This window comes from Nicotiana tabacum, chromosome 8 (assembly GCF_000715075.1).
Source record: "Nicotiana tabacum cultivar K326 chromosome 8, ASM71507v2, whole genome shotgun sequence".
NCBI lineage: Eukaryota > Viridiplantae > Streptophyta > Magnoliopsida > Solanales > Solanaceae > Nicotiana > Nicotiana tabacum.
Window position 1 is genome coordinate 202,003,933 of NC_134087.1, and position 15,278 is coordinate 202,019,210.

Below are 15,278 nucleotides of genomic sequence, written 5' to 3' on the forward strand. Positions count from 1 at the left end.
TTCAAAAACCATTATATTTTCAGTTAAAACATTTTCTTCAAAAATTTATTTCTCGGGTTAGGGACCTCGGAATTCGATTCCGGGCATATGCTCAAGTTCCATATTTTACTATGGACCCTCCGGGACCGTCAAATCACGGATCTGGATCTGTTTACCCAAAACATTGACCGAAGTCAACAAAAATTACGTTTTATGCCAAAAATCATCATTTTCTTAATTTTTCACATAATTGCTTTTCAGATACACTCTCGGACTGCGCACACAAATTGAGGAGTTGTAAAATAAGGTTTTCAAGGCCTCATAACACGAAAACAGATTCTAAAACAAAAGATGACCTTTTGGGTCATCACATTATGATCGAAGTACGAAGCAGATAATCATGACCATTGATTAGCTCTGATTTTGAAGTAGATAATCATTGGTTAACAACCCAAGTAGCACGCCATATACAAAAAAAGATTAGTTAATTAGGTAAAGGAGAGAAAATTAGGGAGGGGGTTTCACCTCAATTAGGTCCGTTTATCGTTAAGATGGTTTTAAGTACATTTCTTCATATGTTAGATTCTAACCTTAAAATGAGTTAAATTACCACAAAATCTTATGTAGGAGTGTATCATTTTTGCAAAATAATACACAAGCTAGACATATCAAAGTAAAAAGTGATAACTCGATACACGAAGCATCATGCATTCATACCGTCTAAAATTATCTTAGAACAAATTCTAAATCCTAAACATTGCATGTCTAATAACACCATCAATGTCATAATTGAGGGGAAGATAAAAGTAATAAAGCAAAACAATACATAGAGTGAATTTAGTAGTATGTGGAAAGCTAATCAACCTAGAGGCCTTGATCAATGAGATAATCTCCTAGCCTCTCAACAACCAAATTGCATTGTCCAGGAGTAACTGGCTCCTCATATATACCAAACAATAGAGATTGGTTTGTCTTCTTGATAGTTATTCCCCCTGAACCCTGCCAAAAAGTGTGAAAAAAGGTTAATCCAATTTGGGGTAGAGGCCAGAAGTCCAGATACATGTTCTATCAAACCCAATAACTTTTGCTCAAACAATGTGTTTGTATTAAGAAATTCATTAAATATATACACATACTCAATTTAAAATTCAGTTAATACCACTTGATAAAATAGTTATTTTAAAATACAGAACTCATAAAGTTGAAAACTTAACTCCACATCTAAGTTCAATGATGACATATACGAAGTTTCCTCTATATATGTAGTTCAGGTCAGAGTGAGTGTAATATGTTTGCATGACAAAATTGACACATATATAAAGAACTCACTGACTCTAAATCCTAGATTTGCTACTAGTTTGTTAGTGCAATACTTTCATATGTCATGGCTGGATTTTAGGTAAGCAAGAAGTTGTGGTTGAGGAAGCCTCACCCTATTGAATCATTACTATACTAATTTGATCTGTGATGACCTGAAAGATTATATTAAGATTTAGAACACAATTATGCTCTTTTAAGTTTTAAAAACCTTATTTTATCCCTCATCTATTTGCGTGCACAATCCGGACGCATTTGGGTTAACTTCGATCAATATTTTTGGTAAATAGATTTGGATTTGTATTATGGCGGTCTCGGTAGGTTTGTATCATGATTTGGGACTTTGGCGTATGCCGGAATCGAATTCAGAAGTCCCTAGTCCGATATATCGGACTTTGTCAAAATATTGAAAGTTAAAGGCTTAATGAAATGGAAATGTTTGACCAAGGATTGACTTTTTGGATATCGGGTCCGTATTTTAGTTCCGAAACTCGGTATAGGTCCAGTACCATATTTATGACTTGTCTGTAAAATTTGGTGAGAAACGGAGTTGGTTTGACGTGATTCGAATGTCTGGTTGTGAAAATAGAAGTTTCAAAGTTTTCTTGAAATTTTCAATTGATTTGGTGTTCAATTCATAGTTTTAGGTATTATTTTGGCTATTTGATCGTGCGAGTAAGTTTGTATGATTTGTTTGGACTTATATGCATGCTTGGTTTGGAGCCCCAAGGGATCGGGTGAGTTTCAGATAGGCTACAGAGTGAAATTTGACTTAGAAAATATTACTGGTGTTTCAGTTCTGTTGTGGGCCTCTGCTCTCGTATTTGCGAGATCAGGCATCGCATTTGCGACCTCTGAGGGGTTCGCATTTTCGAGCTACTCATCGCAAATGCGAAGAGTAGCTGGGCTATCATATACTCGCATTTCCAAGGCTAGAGATCGCATTTGCGAACTGGTCCTGCCCACTTTTGCGAAGGCAGAGTCGCATTTGTGGGTCAGTACTATGTTGAGAATCTTCGCATTTGCTAAGGAAAGGCCGCATTTGCGAGGTTTGCAGGGTTCGCATTTGCGGCTGTTTTATCGCATTTGCGATCACTGAGATTTCTGAGGGAGTTCGCAATTGCGTCCTATTTTTCGCAATTGCGATGTTCGCAAATGCGAATTTGATGTCGCATTTGCGACATCTGCAACTGGTAAAAACTTGACTTAGACGGTACTTTGCTCATTCTTCAAAATTTTCAAAATAAGAAACCCTATAGGAGATTTTCCTAAGAACCTTTCTTCCCCAAATCATTGGTAAGTGACTCCAAACTAGTTTCTTTCACTCTTTCATAACTTTTCCTAAGATTTCAACTTAAAATCTAAAGTTTTCATGGTGGAAATTGGGGGTTTTGGGTAGAAATTAGGGAATAAGTAATCGGGTTTTGGTCCGATTTTTGGGTTTGGACCAAGTGGGCCCGGATGTTGACTTTTTCAATAATGACCTAAATTGAATTCTTTTCAATCGTGGGTAGTTCCTAAGGCTTAATTTGAATCGTTTGATTGGTAAATTGCTAGATTCTATTGGTTTGGATGCTTGTTTGAAAGGCAAAGCGTATGAGCTTTGAGTTTGGTCCTTGGAGCGAGGTAAGTGTCGTGGTTAACCTTGACTTGAGGGATTAAGACTTATTTGCTAATTGCTGTTTAGCTATTGGGTGCAACATATAGGTGAGGTGACGAGTACCTATGCGTTATTGTCGGGTAAAGCATGCGGGTGAGACTTGGTTTCTTGTAATTATTGTTTTCCTTTGATCATGTTATCCATGTTTAGACTAGTATAATCAAGTTGATCATTCTTATCATGTTTACAAATCTTTTGGTGATAATTGACTATTGATTTCAAGGTCAAGGTTGGTATTGTGGAACCAAATATTGAAGTAAGACTTGTTTTTTTGTTATTTCTATCTCTCTGTTGTCTTTGGTTCATTGTTTTATGGTAAGGGAGAGTGTTAATACACGAAGGGTGATGTTGTGCCATGTTATGAGAGAGTAAAATAATGAAGGGCGATGCCGTGCCATATTGAGAGTGTTATTGCATGAAGGGCGATGCCGTGCCATATTAAAAGTGTTAATGTACGAAGGGTGATGCCGTGCCATATTGTGAGTGTTAATACACGAAAGGTGATGCCGTGCCATGTTGTTAAATTTAATGCACGAAGGGTGATGCCGTTCCATATCTGTATTTATATTGTGAGGTTTAGAGTAAAAGCAAGAAGGGTGATGCCATGTAGTTTCATTGTTTCACTGTGAGGTTGAGAGTAAAAAGCACGAAGGGTGATGCCGTGCACTTTCCTTTATTGTGTTTAATCGTTTTCACTGGTTCAAAGCATATTGATTATTCTGGACATCATTTCTGTTGTGATTCTCTTATCTCGTATCCCCCTTAGCATGTCCCCTTCCCGATATTACTTGTCTAGCTTATGTTCTTTGTTATTATGTACATATACTATTAAATTGCACAGGTTTATTATGTGAGTGACTTGTCATAGCCTCTTCACTACTTTGTCGAGATTAGGCTCGACACTTACCAGTACATGAGGTCGGTTGTACTGATACTACACTGCACTTCTGTGCAGATTTTGGTATTGGTCCCAGCTGATCGAGAGCCGTCGCAACTCGGACTGGTTCATCGAAGACTCAAGGTAGATCTGTCGGCGTTCGCAGACCTTGAAGTCCCCGTCTATCTTTTTTGTTATTACTGTTTCTTTCACTCAAACAGTTGTATTCCTTTCAGACTTTTATATGTAGTAAATCTTAGAAGTACGACTTCAGATCCGGGTGATAGTAAATATTGAAGTTTTTATAATATTCTGCAAACTCTGTTATAGCTTCTGTTTAGCTTAATTAATTCTGTTATTAAAAGTGTACTGAAGTTGGTTTGAAAATTCTTTAACGTTGGCTTGCCTAGCAAGTAAAATGTTAGGCGTCATCACGGTTCCGAAGGTGGGAATTCCGGGTCGTGACATGATCCTAGTATAATAAGATACTAGATAGAAAGGCAGGTCATCGGTGGCATAACATCCTTCTCTACTTGTCTAACTCCAGCCAAATGGCAGCAGTTACTTGAAATAGTCATAATCACTTGCTGGAGCGAACCCAAGGATAGGTTTGACCGGGCGGGTGATGGATCGAATGAACATTCAACAGCGTCATCACTGCAAAGATGGATATCCAACCTTTATATCTCTTCTTTCTCAATAAAGGCTCGTAAGGAAAGTACGGAGGCTAATCCGGCAACTGCAGGCTAGAAGGCGAAAACCGCTTTTGCCAATCAAAACCCAAAACTAGTTAAGGCACTCGTGCCCCAGCAAGCCAATATGCAAAAGAGATGCAAGTCTAGATAGAAAGATAATGAATGCAAATTAAAAACACCGATAAAGGCGTATAAGTACAATATTCTGTGTTTGAGATTGTAGCTTTCCAGAAATTAAATTTCCTTTGTGAATATTATAAGGGTTAGGTTGAAAAGTAATATACAATACCTTTTTACCACGAATAACAGCACCAGCCTCTCCTTGGATAACCATGTATTTTGTTCCTCCAAGGAATAATCCTGTTGGGGCTAGATGTCCTGGCTCATCAAAATCAGTCAATATGGCTTTCATCTCCTCTGCTTTAGACTGCAAAATTCAGATTAAAAAATTGATTAAATATTAACCACACTTTAGGCATGTTAACCGTTCATTAAAAAATTTTAACATCTTAACGACCAAAAAGAAATAACTTATTGCCATCGCGAAAATTATAACGCCATAAATGAAAAAGAGAACTAACATCAAGTTTTATTAGAAATAAATTAATGAAATGTTTTTATTCTAACGATTTAAGTTTTAGATGAAGCGATTAATATAGTTTAACAATACTGTATTGGAGCAAATGAATCTTATCGATCATTACCAACCAGAAATATTTTATATGCATAGTTCAAAAATAGAATTAAGCATCAATTGAAGGTTTTTTTCCTCGTGACAATTGAAGGTTATTTTGATGTCAACCTAAAATAAATAAATAGTAAAATTGTCTCTCCTCTCAGTTTAAGCTATAATTAAACGTGGCGACGACAATTCCACTTTAAATTAATTAAAAACCAAAGAAGAAAACAGTCCATGAATTGAATTTTTTTAGGTGTGGATTCGATTCTCACAGTCTCCTTTTCCTTCCCCTTTCCCGACCCCATGTAATAGAAATTCTATTAATAACTTTTTTAGAAAGATTCAGATTTATATATAGACATATATATACAACAATAACTAAAATAAATTATCAAAGAGTGTGATGAGATAAACGAGATTTCTTCTCCTTTAATAGGAAAACTAAAATGTACCTTAGGGAAGTTGGAGCTTTGTGCCCAGACGGAGCCGTCGTGGCCGACAATGGCGGCGGCTGTAAGGTGGCCGCCGCCTTCGACTTCACACATCAAATGTTCATCCACGTACGTTTGCCACGACATTTTTCACACACAAAAATCACACAACACACACAATACTTATATTCCTTGTGTATTCGAAGGTTTCCAATTAGTTTTTGTATTTGGAATGGAAATTGGAGGTATCTTTTTTCCTTGAAGTTGTTATTTTTTGAAAGAGAAGTTTGTGGAATTAATTTGGACATATGCATGATCGTCGTTTAATTAGTGGCATTCATGATTCATGTCGGCCTTCATTTCAGGAAATGGACTATTTTCTTGGACTTGCCATTTATATTTTATTGGCCATTTTGCATGGCCACCCCAACCATTCTTCACAAAAATTCACCCGTCAGCGTTTATACTAAATTAATAAATGTAAAGTACTTGACTTTTATACTCATATTTATCACTTAACTATAATCAAGTTAAGATATTTGTTTGAAAAATAATAAAATATTTGTCTAATAAATGAGTTTTTTTACGGTCAGTAAAACTTAAAAGAAAACTCAAACACATTTGAATTCAATATTCGGCTTTTTAACAGCTTGTTTGGATGGTTGTTACCTATTGTATCGTATTGTTACTTTAAATACAATGTTTGTTTTGATTGTTACTTAAATTTTATTGTATCGTATCGTTAAATCCGTCGTTATGTAACGATGAAATGTGTCACTTTATGTAACGACCGATTTGGTGTGATCGCGTCGTTTCCTTGGGTTTTTCTCTCAATTTCACCCTTCATTTGTATTAAATAATTTTATTTTATCGTTTACCCTACCTTTTTATATACCGTATTATAATTTTTTTTTTATAATATTGCAAGTTTATTCATCATATTACTGGTGCGTGATATCATGAAACGACGATAAATTGACACAATCCATCCAAACATTATATTCATCAAATGATACAATATAATACAATACAATACGATACGATACGATACGATACGATACGATACAATACCAAACAAGCTCTAAAGCTTTATCTATTAATATTATTTATTTAAAAGTACTAATATTGAAGTAAATATGGCTATTTTGTTTATCATATTAATGAATATGGCTTGACCGATAAATCTATGAGCTTTAATTTTATAATTTTTATTAAAAACATTTTACTATGCATGCTAAGAACGTTAACTTGAAATTTGTTCGTAATAATATTACTCACAAGATTAATAATGCTACTTATATATCTTGAAAATTAACATTAACGAAAAATAAATATACAAATATATTATAAAAATACATAAAATAATATTAAGTTATTTTAATTATAAGTAAAATACCTAGGTAAAAATATATTATATATAATATAGAAGGTATTATATAAACGGAAGGATTTATAATGTCAAGGGCGTAATAGACTTTTCAGGTGAAAGGAATCTGGTCAAAGTATATTGTAATAACTAGAGCATAGTAAAATATTTTTTGTGTAATAACGAAAAATAACTTTTGGGTAATGAACACAAAGTTGAATGACTTTTATGTAACAAAAAATTAAGAAAAATAACTTTTGAGAAATAAACAAAGCTGAATCATGAATACCTATGAAATTTACTCCAACAAGTATGTAAGCAAAATTATATATTAACTAAATATCGTTATAGTAATTCATAAACTTCAAATCCTAGATCCGTCAGCTTGTCCTAACAGTCAGGTTTGGTCCTTTGGATAGCTAATAATCCGACCGATATACACTCTACAAACAGAAAATTGGGACTGCTCCCATTAAGAGATCCTTATACTTTATATGTAGGCTCTCAAACCTTTGAGCTACTAATGTGGGACTTTGTTCGCACACTCAATAATTTGTCCCTCGAACTAGTTCCACGTGGCTCACTAACACGATTCTTCTATTGGTCAATTTCTGAGATTCACTTTGTGTCGCTCACATTATTAGAGCATTTATGGTAAACTAAGCCCGCAACCACATTATTAGAGTATTTATGGTAACCTAAGCCCGCAACTAGCTTTTTTTTTTAGTGCACTTCTCCAGACCGAGTCTTGCACTATTACTCTACCATCGCCATACTTGGCCCGCTGGACTTGGGGTCTGATACTAATTGTTAGGCTGAACCAGCCCAAAGATACTCTTAGCACGATATGATATTGTCCGCTTTGGGCCAAGCCTGACGATTTTCCCCAAAAGACCTCACACCATTAAGAGATCCTAAAACCTTATACATAAGCTCCCAATCTTTTCAACTATTAATATGGGACTTTGTTTACCTACCCAATATAATGTACACCCATAATTTTAAAAGTTGCAAATAATAGAAAAATGTTGCTTCTTTTAGCCCTATAAGAATAGAGATATTCAAATTCTCACTTCTTTCCTTGACCAAAATAAATGATTTTTTAGCACCAAAAAAAAAGGAAAGAAAAATCAGATGCAACTTTCAAGGATGAGAAATGTTGATAGGTGATAAATGATGAAAAATGCATATTTTGAGTATGTTTGCATATTATTTCTTATGTGAGTTGCAGGAGTTTATAAACATAGAATATACTCATTACATGTTTATTGTGTGTAGGAATGAATTTGGATGGAAGTTGGCAAGAATTAGATGATTTTATGCAAAAAAAAAAAAAGTAAAGATATACGACCTGGGAGCGTGCCACAATTGGTGCATTGCATGAAAGTATGCACGAAATGGCCTAGGGAATGAACAAAAAAATAGTGCAGTATGGAGGTTGGCACTGGATCTGGAACTTGAAAGAAAAATGAAGAAAAAGAAAATAATTGGGAGCGTGCTAGAAGTCGCGTGTTGCATCAACTCTAACACACGACTCAACGTGTCCTTTTCGAATTAAAAGAGATCAAAGATGCCCATATCAACCGTAATTGATATAAATACATCATAAAATGATTTTTTGAAGGGGAGACACTACTTTAGGGTAAGACAACACCCAAGGAGGCAAGAATACATTAGAAGCAAGGAGGAAGATTCAACCATGAGTTTTTACCTTCTTCTTCCTACTTTTCATTGTTGGTTATGACTTTTAGTATTGTAGTTTTACATACTATTATGATTAGCTAATTTATTATCTAGAGTTTTGGTGCAACCTCTTGGAGGATGATTTCCTGTTATGTTTTAATACAATTTAACCCTTGGATTTATCTACTTGTTCAATTACGTGCTTATTTTAGTTGATTGAATGGCCATCGATTGATTGTGCTTATTTATTATGTGTTGCTTGAGAAATGATACATATTTAGGTAGTTGTTGAACAATGTCACTCCTAAGGTATATGAGAGATCAATACGGCGGGTTTAAAAGCGATATTAGAGATAACGAAGCTTTGACGTGATCCTAGTGACCGGTGAAGAACTGCGAGCTAGCGTTATTCGAGAGAATATGACTAGTACATTATTGTAGTTGCTCTTCAGATGGGGCATTTTTTCGAGCTGATGAAGGTCGTTGTCTCCTTTGTAGGGAAGCCCCTTTATCACCGACTTCCCTATCATCGTCAATCACCACGGTGACTGCGGCTGGCTCAGGCGCGGTTTTCTTCACCTTTTTATTCTTGCCCTCAGCCGAGGAAGAACACCACCTTTTGGGTTGCTTGCTCTCCGGTCAGGGACTCTGAGAGGAAATGCTTGCACCGGAAGTGGATCCGATGGCACCTGTTCGGGCGAAAGCCTCCTTCAGTAACCTCACAGCCTCCGCGGGATCGGCCAAAACATCCTCCTCAAGGATAGTATTGGAAGCTTGCGAAAGACCGGAATTCAACGAAAAAAGAAGTTAACCAATTTTATTATACACAAAAATGAGATGAGGACAAAATCAGTTTCACGAGTTAACTTATTAATGTTGCCCAACCTCACACAACAATTGTAGGTAGTAAGGCGGTCGAAGCACTAATAAAACCCAACACGAGTCGGGGTCGATACCTCAGGGAGTTAGAAATGGGATTAGGTATACACTTAGAGTAATTGGATAATGTGCCTCAATTTGCATTTCCACATTCTTGTTGGTTGTTTCTATATCTAATTTAAACTACTGATTGCAATTAATAAACTAGAAGATAATATTTTTTAGTTTTGCGTGTTTTTCAAATGATAAAGGATCTAGGGTTGTGACTTCTACCTAGGTGGATACCTAACGGGTTGTAAACTATAGGGAAACTTTTATTAATCGGGATCATAATATAGCAATCACATGCAATTGCCCACACTATTCCTCTCGGTAGTTTGAGTGATTTTGCCCAATTTAGCTTTCTCAAGCCCAAATGGGTATTGCACAAATCAAGTGATATATGCTCAAGTCGAGTCTTACTATCTTTAGATTTGACCATTTAATTGGGGCAATCAATTTCTTGAGTTCACCCCAATTCTTTGTTAGCCAAGTTTTCCTAAACTTAGTCTCTCTTTCTCAAGTAAAGACTAGGTCAAATAGGCATGAATCAATATTTGCAACCATTAATTCTAGAATTCAAGCATAAACAAGGCTAACTATTAATTTACCCATTAATTACCTACATTAGGGTTGAGCCACAACCCTAGTTAAAGATTTAGCTACTCATGAAAAATAAGAAATACAAGAAGAAATTAAGATAGAATGCATAATAATTGAGCAGACAGAGAAAATCTAATGTTTAGAAGTTAATCTAGTACAAAATTACTCAAAGAAGTAAAGAAAATGGCTCAGGTGCACCTCTGCAAACTAAACTTAACTTAAAAATGATAAAAAGTTTTATTTATACTAAGCTGAAAATATCTGACAAAAATGCCCCTGCGAAGGTTGTGCGGTCGCATAATTCTGGTGCGGTCCGCACAATGAGCTACTGCGGCCACACAATTATCGTGCGGTACGCATTCTTGGGAACTTGGGTTTGGAACTTGGAGTCTTTTGATGTCCGCATAAAAATAGGTGCGGTCGCACTTAGGATTATGCAGTCGCACAGAAGTTATGCGGTCCACACTCCTTTACTTTCCATCTCTCTGAATCTTCAATCCCGCGGACGACATAATAATGGATAGCCGCACTTGATTTCATGCGGCCGCACAATTTCAGTGCGGTCCGCATGCCTTTGTCACACCTCCTTTTTGCGCGCCCGCCTCGAAGGGTTAAATGCGCGAGGGAGTTTTTCCAATTTAAGTGACAATATTCGAAATGAGATTATTTATTTAATTCAGAGTCGCCACTTGGGAAAGGTTTGGTTTTTGGTGTCCCAAGTCACCGGTTTATCTTGAATCCCAAATCGAGGAAATTTTTGACTTTTCCAAATGAAGTCTGCGAACCAGAAATTCTAAGTAAGAAATTCTGTTGACCCGAGGGAAGGTGTTAGACACCCTTGAATCCCGTGGTTCTAGCACGGTCGCTTAAATTGTTATAATGGCTAAATATCTGATTTAAATACATGATATGACTTACGTGCTTTTATTAAGTTTAAACCGCTTTTATTATTGTCATTTATTTTTATAGAATTGCAACGTCGTGAAAATGCATCTCGAACCACGTCACAATCAATGCACCCGTAGTCGTCGACACATTTTGACTCCGTTGAGATTTGGATTTGGGTCACATCAATGTGCACCCGTGTTTAAGAATGTAATTTAATTAAGCCGCGCCTAAAGAGCCTAACGCGTTATTATCTTTGGGGAAGGAGTGAGCTTTTCTAGATAATCCATCCCAAACTTATGGGTTTATTATGATCAATTGTTGAGGGCCCCGCGATGTGTATCTTTATTTGACGAGGCTCGTCTCATTACCTTTTACAAGGATATCCTAAAGCGACTACATCTCTATTACATTTGTCTCTAAAAAAAATAAAAATAAAAATGCCAAACTTACTTGTTAAACAACTACATACCAAATCTTTGCTATGTTTGACGAATCCGAATTTTTGTTTGATTACCTGATTGGTTGTTTGTGAGGTGAGAATTACCTCATGCCTTGTCTTCAAAGAGTGAATAAGCTTTGTTAATTTGATAAGGGAGATTGCAAGCAAACTAATAACATATGCTAAATTTACATTTAAACGACCTTCAAGTTTGAATTTTAAAACTAGCTTATTTGGGCTTGATAAATGAAATCGGTTGTTTATTAAGAAAACTACTACTAATTGAACTCGAAAATGCCTATTAGTTTTCCTCAAAGTCATCGCATTATTTCGAAACGATGAATCTATATCGAAACCCATATCGAACCTATATAGGATCAAGTAATCTAACAAGAGGGTTGGCACACATGGTCACCCTGTTAACACCACATGAGAATTAGCTTGGGGTACATTTATCTTGAAATCAAATGGGACCAAATATAACAGATTTGACAGTTCAGAGGTCTAGACAAAATACATACAGATGCTTGCTATGATTCTATGTTATAATGTCATAACTAAAACAAAACCCAATGGTTATATGCATTAAAACACGTCTGATCTAGCAAACAAATGCTATCTAATAGTTCATCTCAAAATCAGAATGTATGTTAATTCATACAGAGCAATTGCAGTTTGAAGTTAAACAAATGCAGGCCAACTCATCATTTAAACTATGACTACATTTTGAACATAAGCATCGTGAAGTAAACAACATTCGTTTCTTTATTTCTGCTTCAAGACTTCAAACTTTTAACAACACATGGTTTCAGAAGTTGTGTACCTGGAAGTGTTTACAGTTGAAGAAAAAGGGAAGTCAGCAGAGTAACAATGGCAACAAACGCAGCAGTGACAGTAGGTAACAAACAAGAACAAGTCCCAGTGCAAGATACAACTATAGCCGATGAAAAATGGCAAAATGACAGCAACCAAACAGTGTAGTAGAAATAGAAGTCCAAAATAGTCCAAACTTCAGGGAATAAACCAATGCAACCCACAACCAGTAAACTCAGTTTAAACTGGGAAGAATCAGAATTGATTTGAACAAGTTGAAGAACAAATGAAATCCAAACGACAATGTGAAGAAACAGTTTCTGATTTTCTATATCTTTTCTCTCTTGTATCTGTGTCTGTATCTCTCAATGTGTATCTGTATGTGCCTCTCTATTTTTTCTCCTCCAACCTATAATCTTTCAGTCTAAAAATCCAGTTCCTAGATCTCCAAAATCAGTTCCTAAAATCTGTCTGAATTGCTCAAGAGTTCCCCCCTTTTCCTAATCCAGTCCTTTCTAATGGAAGTTCTTCTTCCTTTTTTCCTAACATCATCTATTCATAGCCTGTTAAAACACATCAGAACTCCCTCACTTTCTTGCTATTTTTCCACTCAATGTTTAAAATATGAAACCCCCCATGAGATTCCTGACAGATATATCTTTGAATGGGCTTATTATTTCTTGCTGTTTTTCCACTCAATGTTTAAAATATGAAACCCCCCCATGAGATTCCCTGACAGATATATCTTTGAATGGGCTTATTATTTCTAAATTAAAACAGGATATGGGCAGCCTGACTATGCCCTGACAGCACATGCTGTCCCATTTGCTCTAATTATTAAAGAAACACAGTGCACATACTGCCCAAGGATGCACATGCCATCAATTTTAAACCAAAATCTGAATTGCAACTATAAACTAAGCCTTGTAATGTTTCAGAATCAATTTGAACCACCACAAACAAGCTATACTTAGTTCCTAGTTGCATTCAAACAAAGTTTCAGCAGACAAGCCAACAATATGAATAAAATTGTTACCATTTAACAACTGAAACTAATCGACGACGTATGTCGACTCGACTATACTAATTGTAACACATACAATCGTAGCCAAAGATCAGAAATCCAATAGTATCAAACAAGGGGTTCAGATTGCAATGTCAAAACAGAAATGACCTTGGGAACTAATTAAATGACCAATTACAAATTCGAACCGAATATGCAGTTTACAAAACACACACATTATCAGTGAATGAAAAAAGAACTTGACTATGTACAGAGGCCCGGGCAAGGTGGGCAGGACACAGTCAACAGAACTTAAAGCAAATCATCTGAAACAATTAGCCATGCGAACAAACTTTTAACACACATGAACTGAATAATAATAAGAAAAACAAACTTACCTTAAAAACCTTAAAAATCAGGAAGCCTTTGCTCGGATTTGAACATACCCTTCTTGGGGTTGAACGGACTTTAATCGAAGTGTTCTCAACTGAGAACACTTCGATTAAAGTCCATTAGACCCTAATCACTTGGTTTAAACGGACACAGACCAGGCCCTGGGGTTTTTATGGTTCTTGGATGACAGATTTGGGTTTTGAGTCTCCATGGTTAGATTCGGACCAAACCAAGCATGGTTTGGTCACGAGGGAGGTCCGGGGACTGTCCGGTATGAATCTAGGGCAGATCGGTGTAGATCGAGTTTTGACTCGAATCTTCAAATGAAGATTCGAGAAGGTGGGATGGGATTCGAGCTAAGCGGTTAACAGATCCATGTTCAGGGTGGTGAGGTGGTCCTATGGTGTTAAGGTGGGAGTCACCGGCGTCCAGGCCACCGGGATTAATGGTGAAGGGAAAGGGGGCGGCTAGGGTTTCGTGGGGAAAGGGGATGAGGACGAAGGCGGGGGTCTTGGATAGGGGGGCAGGGTATGGTAGGAAAGTTTATATATGGAATGAGTGGATTGATCTCAGCCGTTGGATGAGGCGAGATGAAAGGCTAGGATCTTTCAACTGATGGGGAAACGGTGTCGTTTCAAATGCCAGGGTTTGGGTTGGTTTGGGGGTTGAACGGGTCGGGTTTGTTCGTGGGTATGGGGGATACGATCTTGACCGTTGATCATTCTGAGATCAACGGCCCAGATCAGACCAGATCAAAACGATGTCGTTTGGAAGCTCTTGAAGTAAGCTGGTCTGGACCGGGGCAAGCACATGTTTTGGGCTTGATTTGGTTCAGTTTTGGGCCTGTTTTGTTTTAACTTGGACTGGCCTGGTCCGAAAATCCTTCTCTTTTTTTTCTTTAATTTCTTAAATTAATTTGCCAAATAATACTATATAAAACATTGAACAACAATTATCACACAATTAACATTTAATTATACTAAACACTTAATGACAAAATACAATGAAAGATGCACATATTTTATTTTTCTTTTAATAAACGGATTACGGTTCACACGACATATATATATATTTTTTTATTTTTGTTTGAATAAAATAACCACGGGCAAGATCACAAATAACTAGCAAAAATGCCACGTAAAAATCCAGAAAATGTACAGCAAGACCAATTGCTATTATTTTGTTTCTTTTGGAGTGATTGTCGCGTAAAACAAAAATCACGTGCTCACAGCTGCCCCTCTTTGTTCGGAAACACGAAGAGTTTTCGTGCAAAGATAAAGTGAGCGGACATGAGCGATTTTTTTGCCTATTGGACTACTCCGTGTGAAGCATGTTTTGAAAGATCTGACCGGATCTTTGCTTCAAAGATTTCCTACATATCCTGGGCTAAACAGGAATCAGGTCAATGTAGTTCGGGAAATTCTTGGCAGCTGGGACTACCATGGGATTGCAATGCTTGCTGTTACTGCTGTTGCTGTTGTCACCGTTGCTTTAATGACCGCCTTATTACGACCAAAGAAAAATTGAAACTGAA

The 15,278-nt window shown here is 36.5% G+C and overlaps 1 protein-coding gene across 1 annotated transcript; it reads right to left on the reverse strand.

The window, feature by feature from the left end:
- Positions 1-653: 653 nt before the first annotated feature.
- On the reverse strand, positions 654-5,951 carry LOC107821589 (profilin-3-like). The gene is made up of 3 exons (XM_016648026.2): positions 5,660-5,951; positions 4,818-4,955; positions 654-978 (listed from the first exon to the last, which is right to left on the reverse strand). Exons 1-3 carry the CDS (start codon positions 5,783-5,785, stop codon positions 844-846), a joined length of 399 nt encoding a protein of 132 aa, XP_016503512.1. The 5' UTR covers positions 5,786-5,951; the 3' UTR covers positions 654-843.
- Positions 5,952-15,278: the final 9,327 nt, after the last annotated feature.

Coding starts and splice junctions, on each gene's coding strand:
- LOC107821589 (XM_016648026.2), bottom strand. CDS start 5,785: ATGTCGTGGCAAACGTACGTGGATGAACATTTGATGTGTGAAGTCGAA. Junction 4,956..5,659: donor AAAGCTCCAACTTCCCTAAG/GTACATTTTAGT, acceptor TGAATTTTGCAG/TCTAAAGCAGAGGAGATGAA. Junction 979..4,817: donor CTGTTATTCGTGGTAAAAAG/GTATTGTATATT, acceptor ACTTTTTGGCAG/GGTTCAGGGGGAATAACTAT.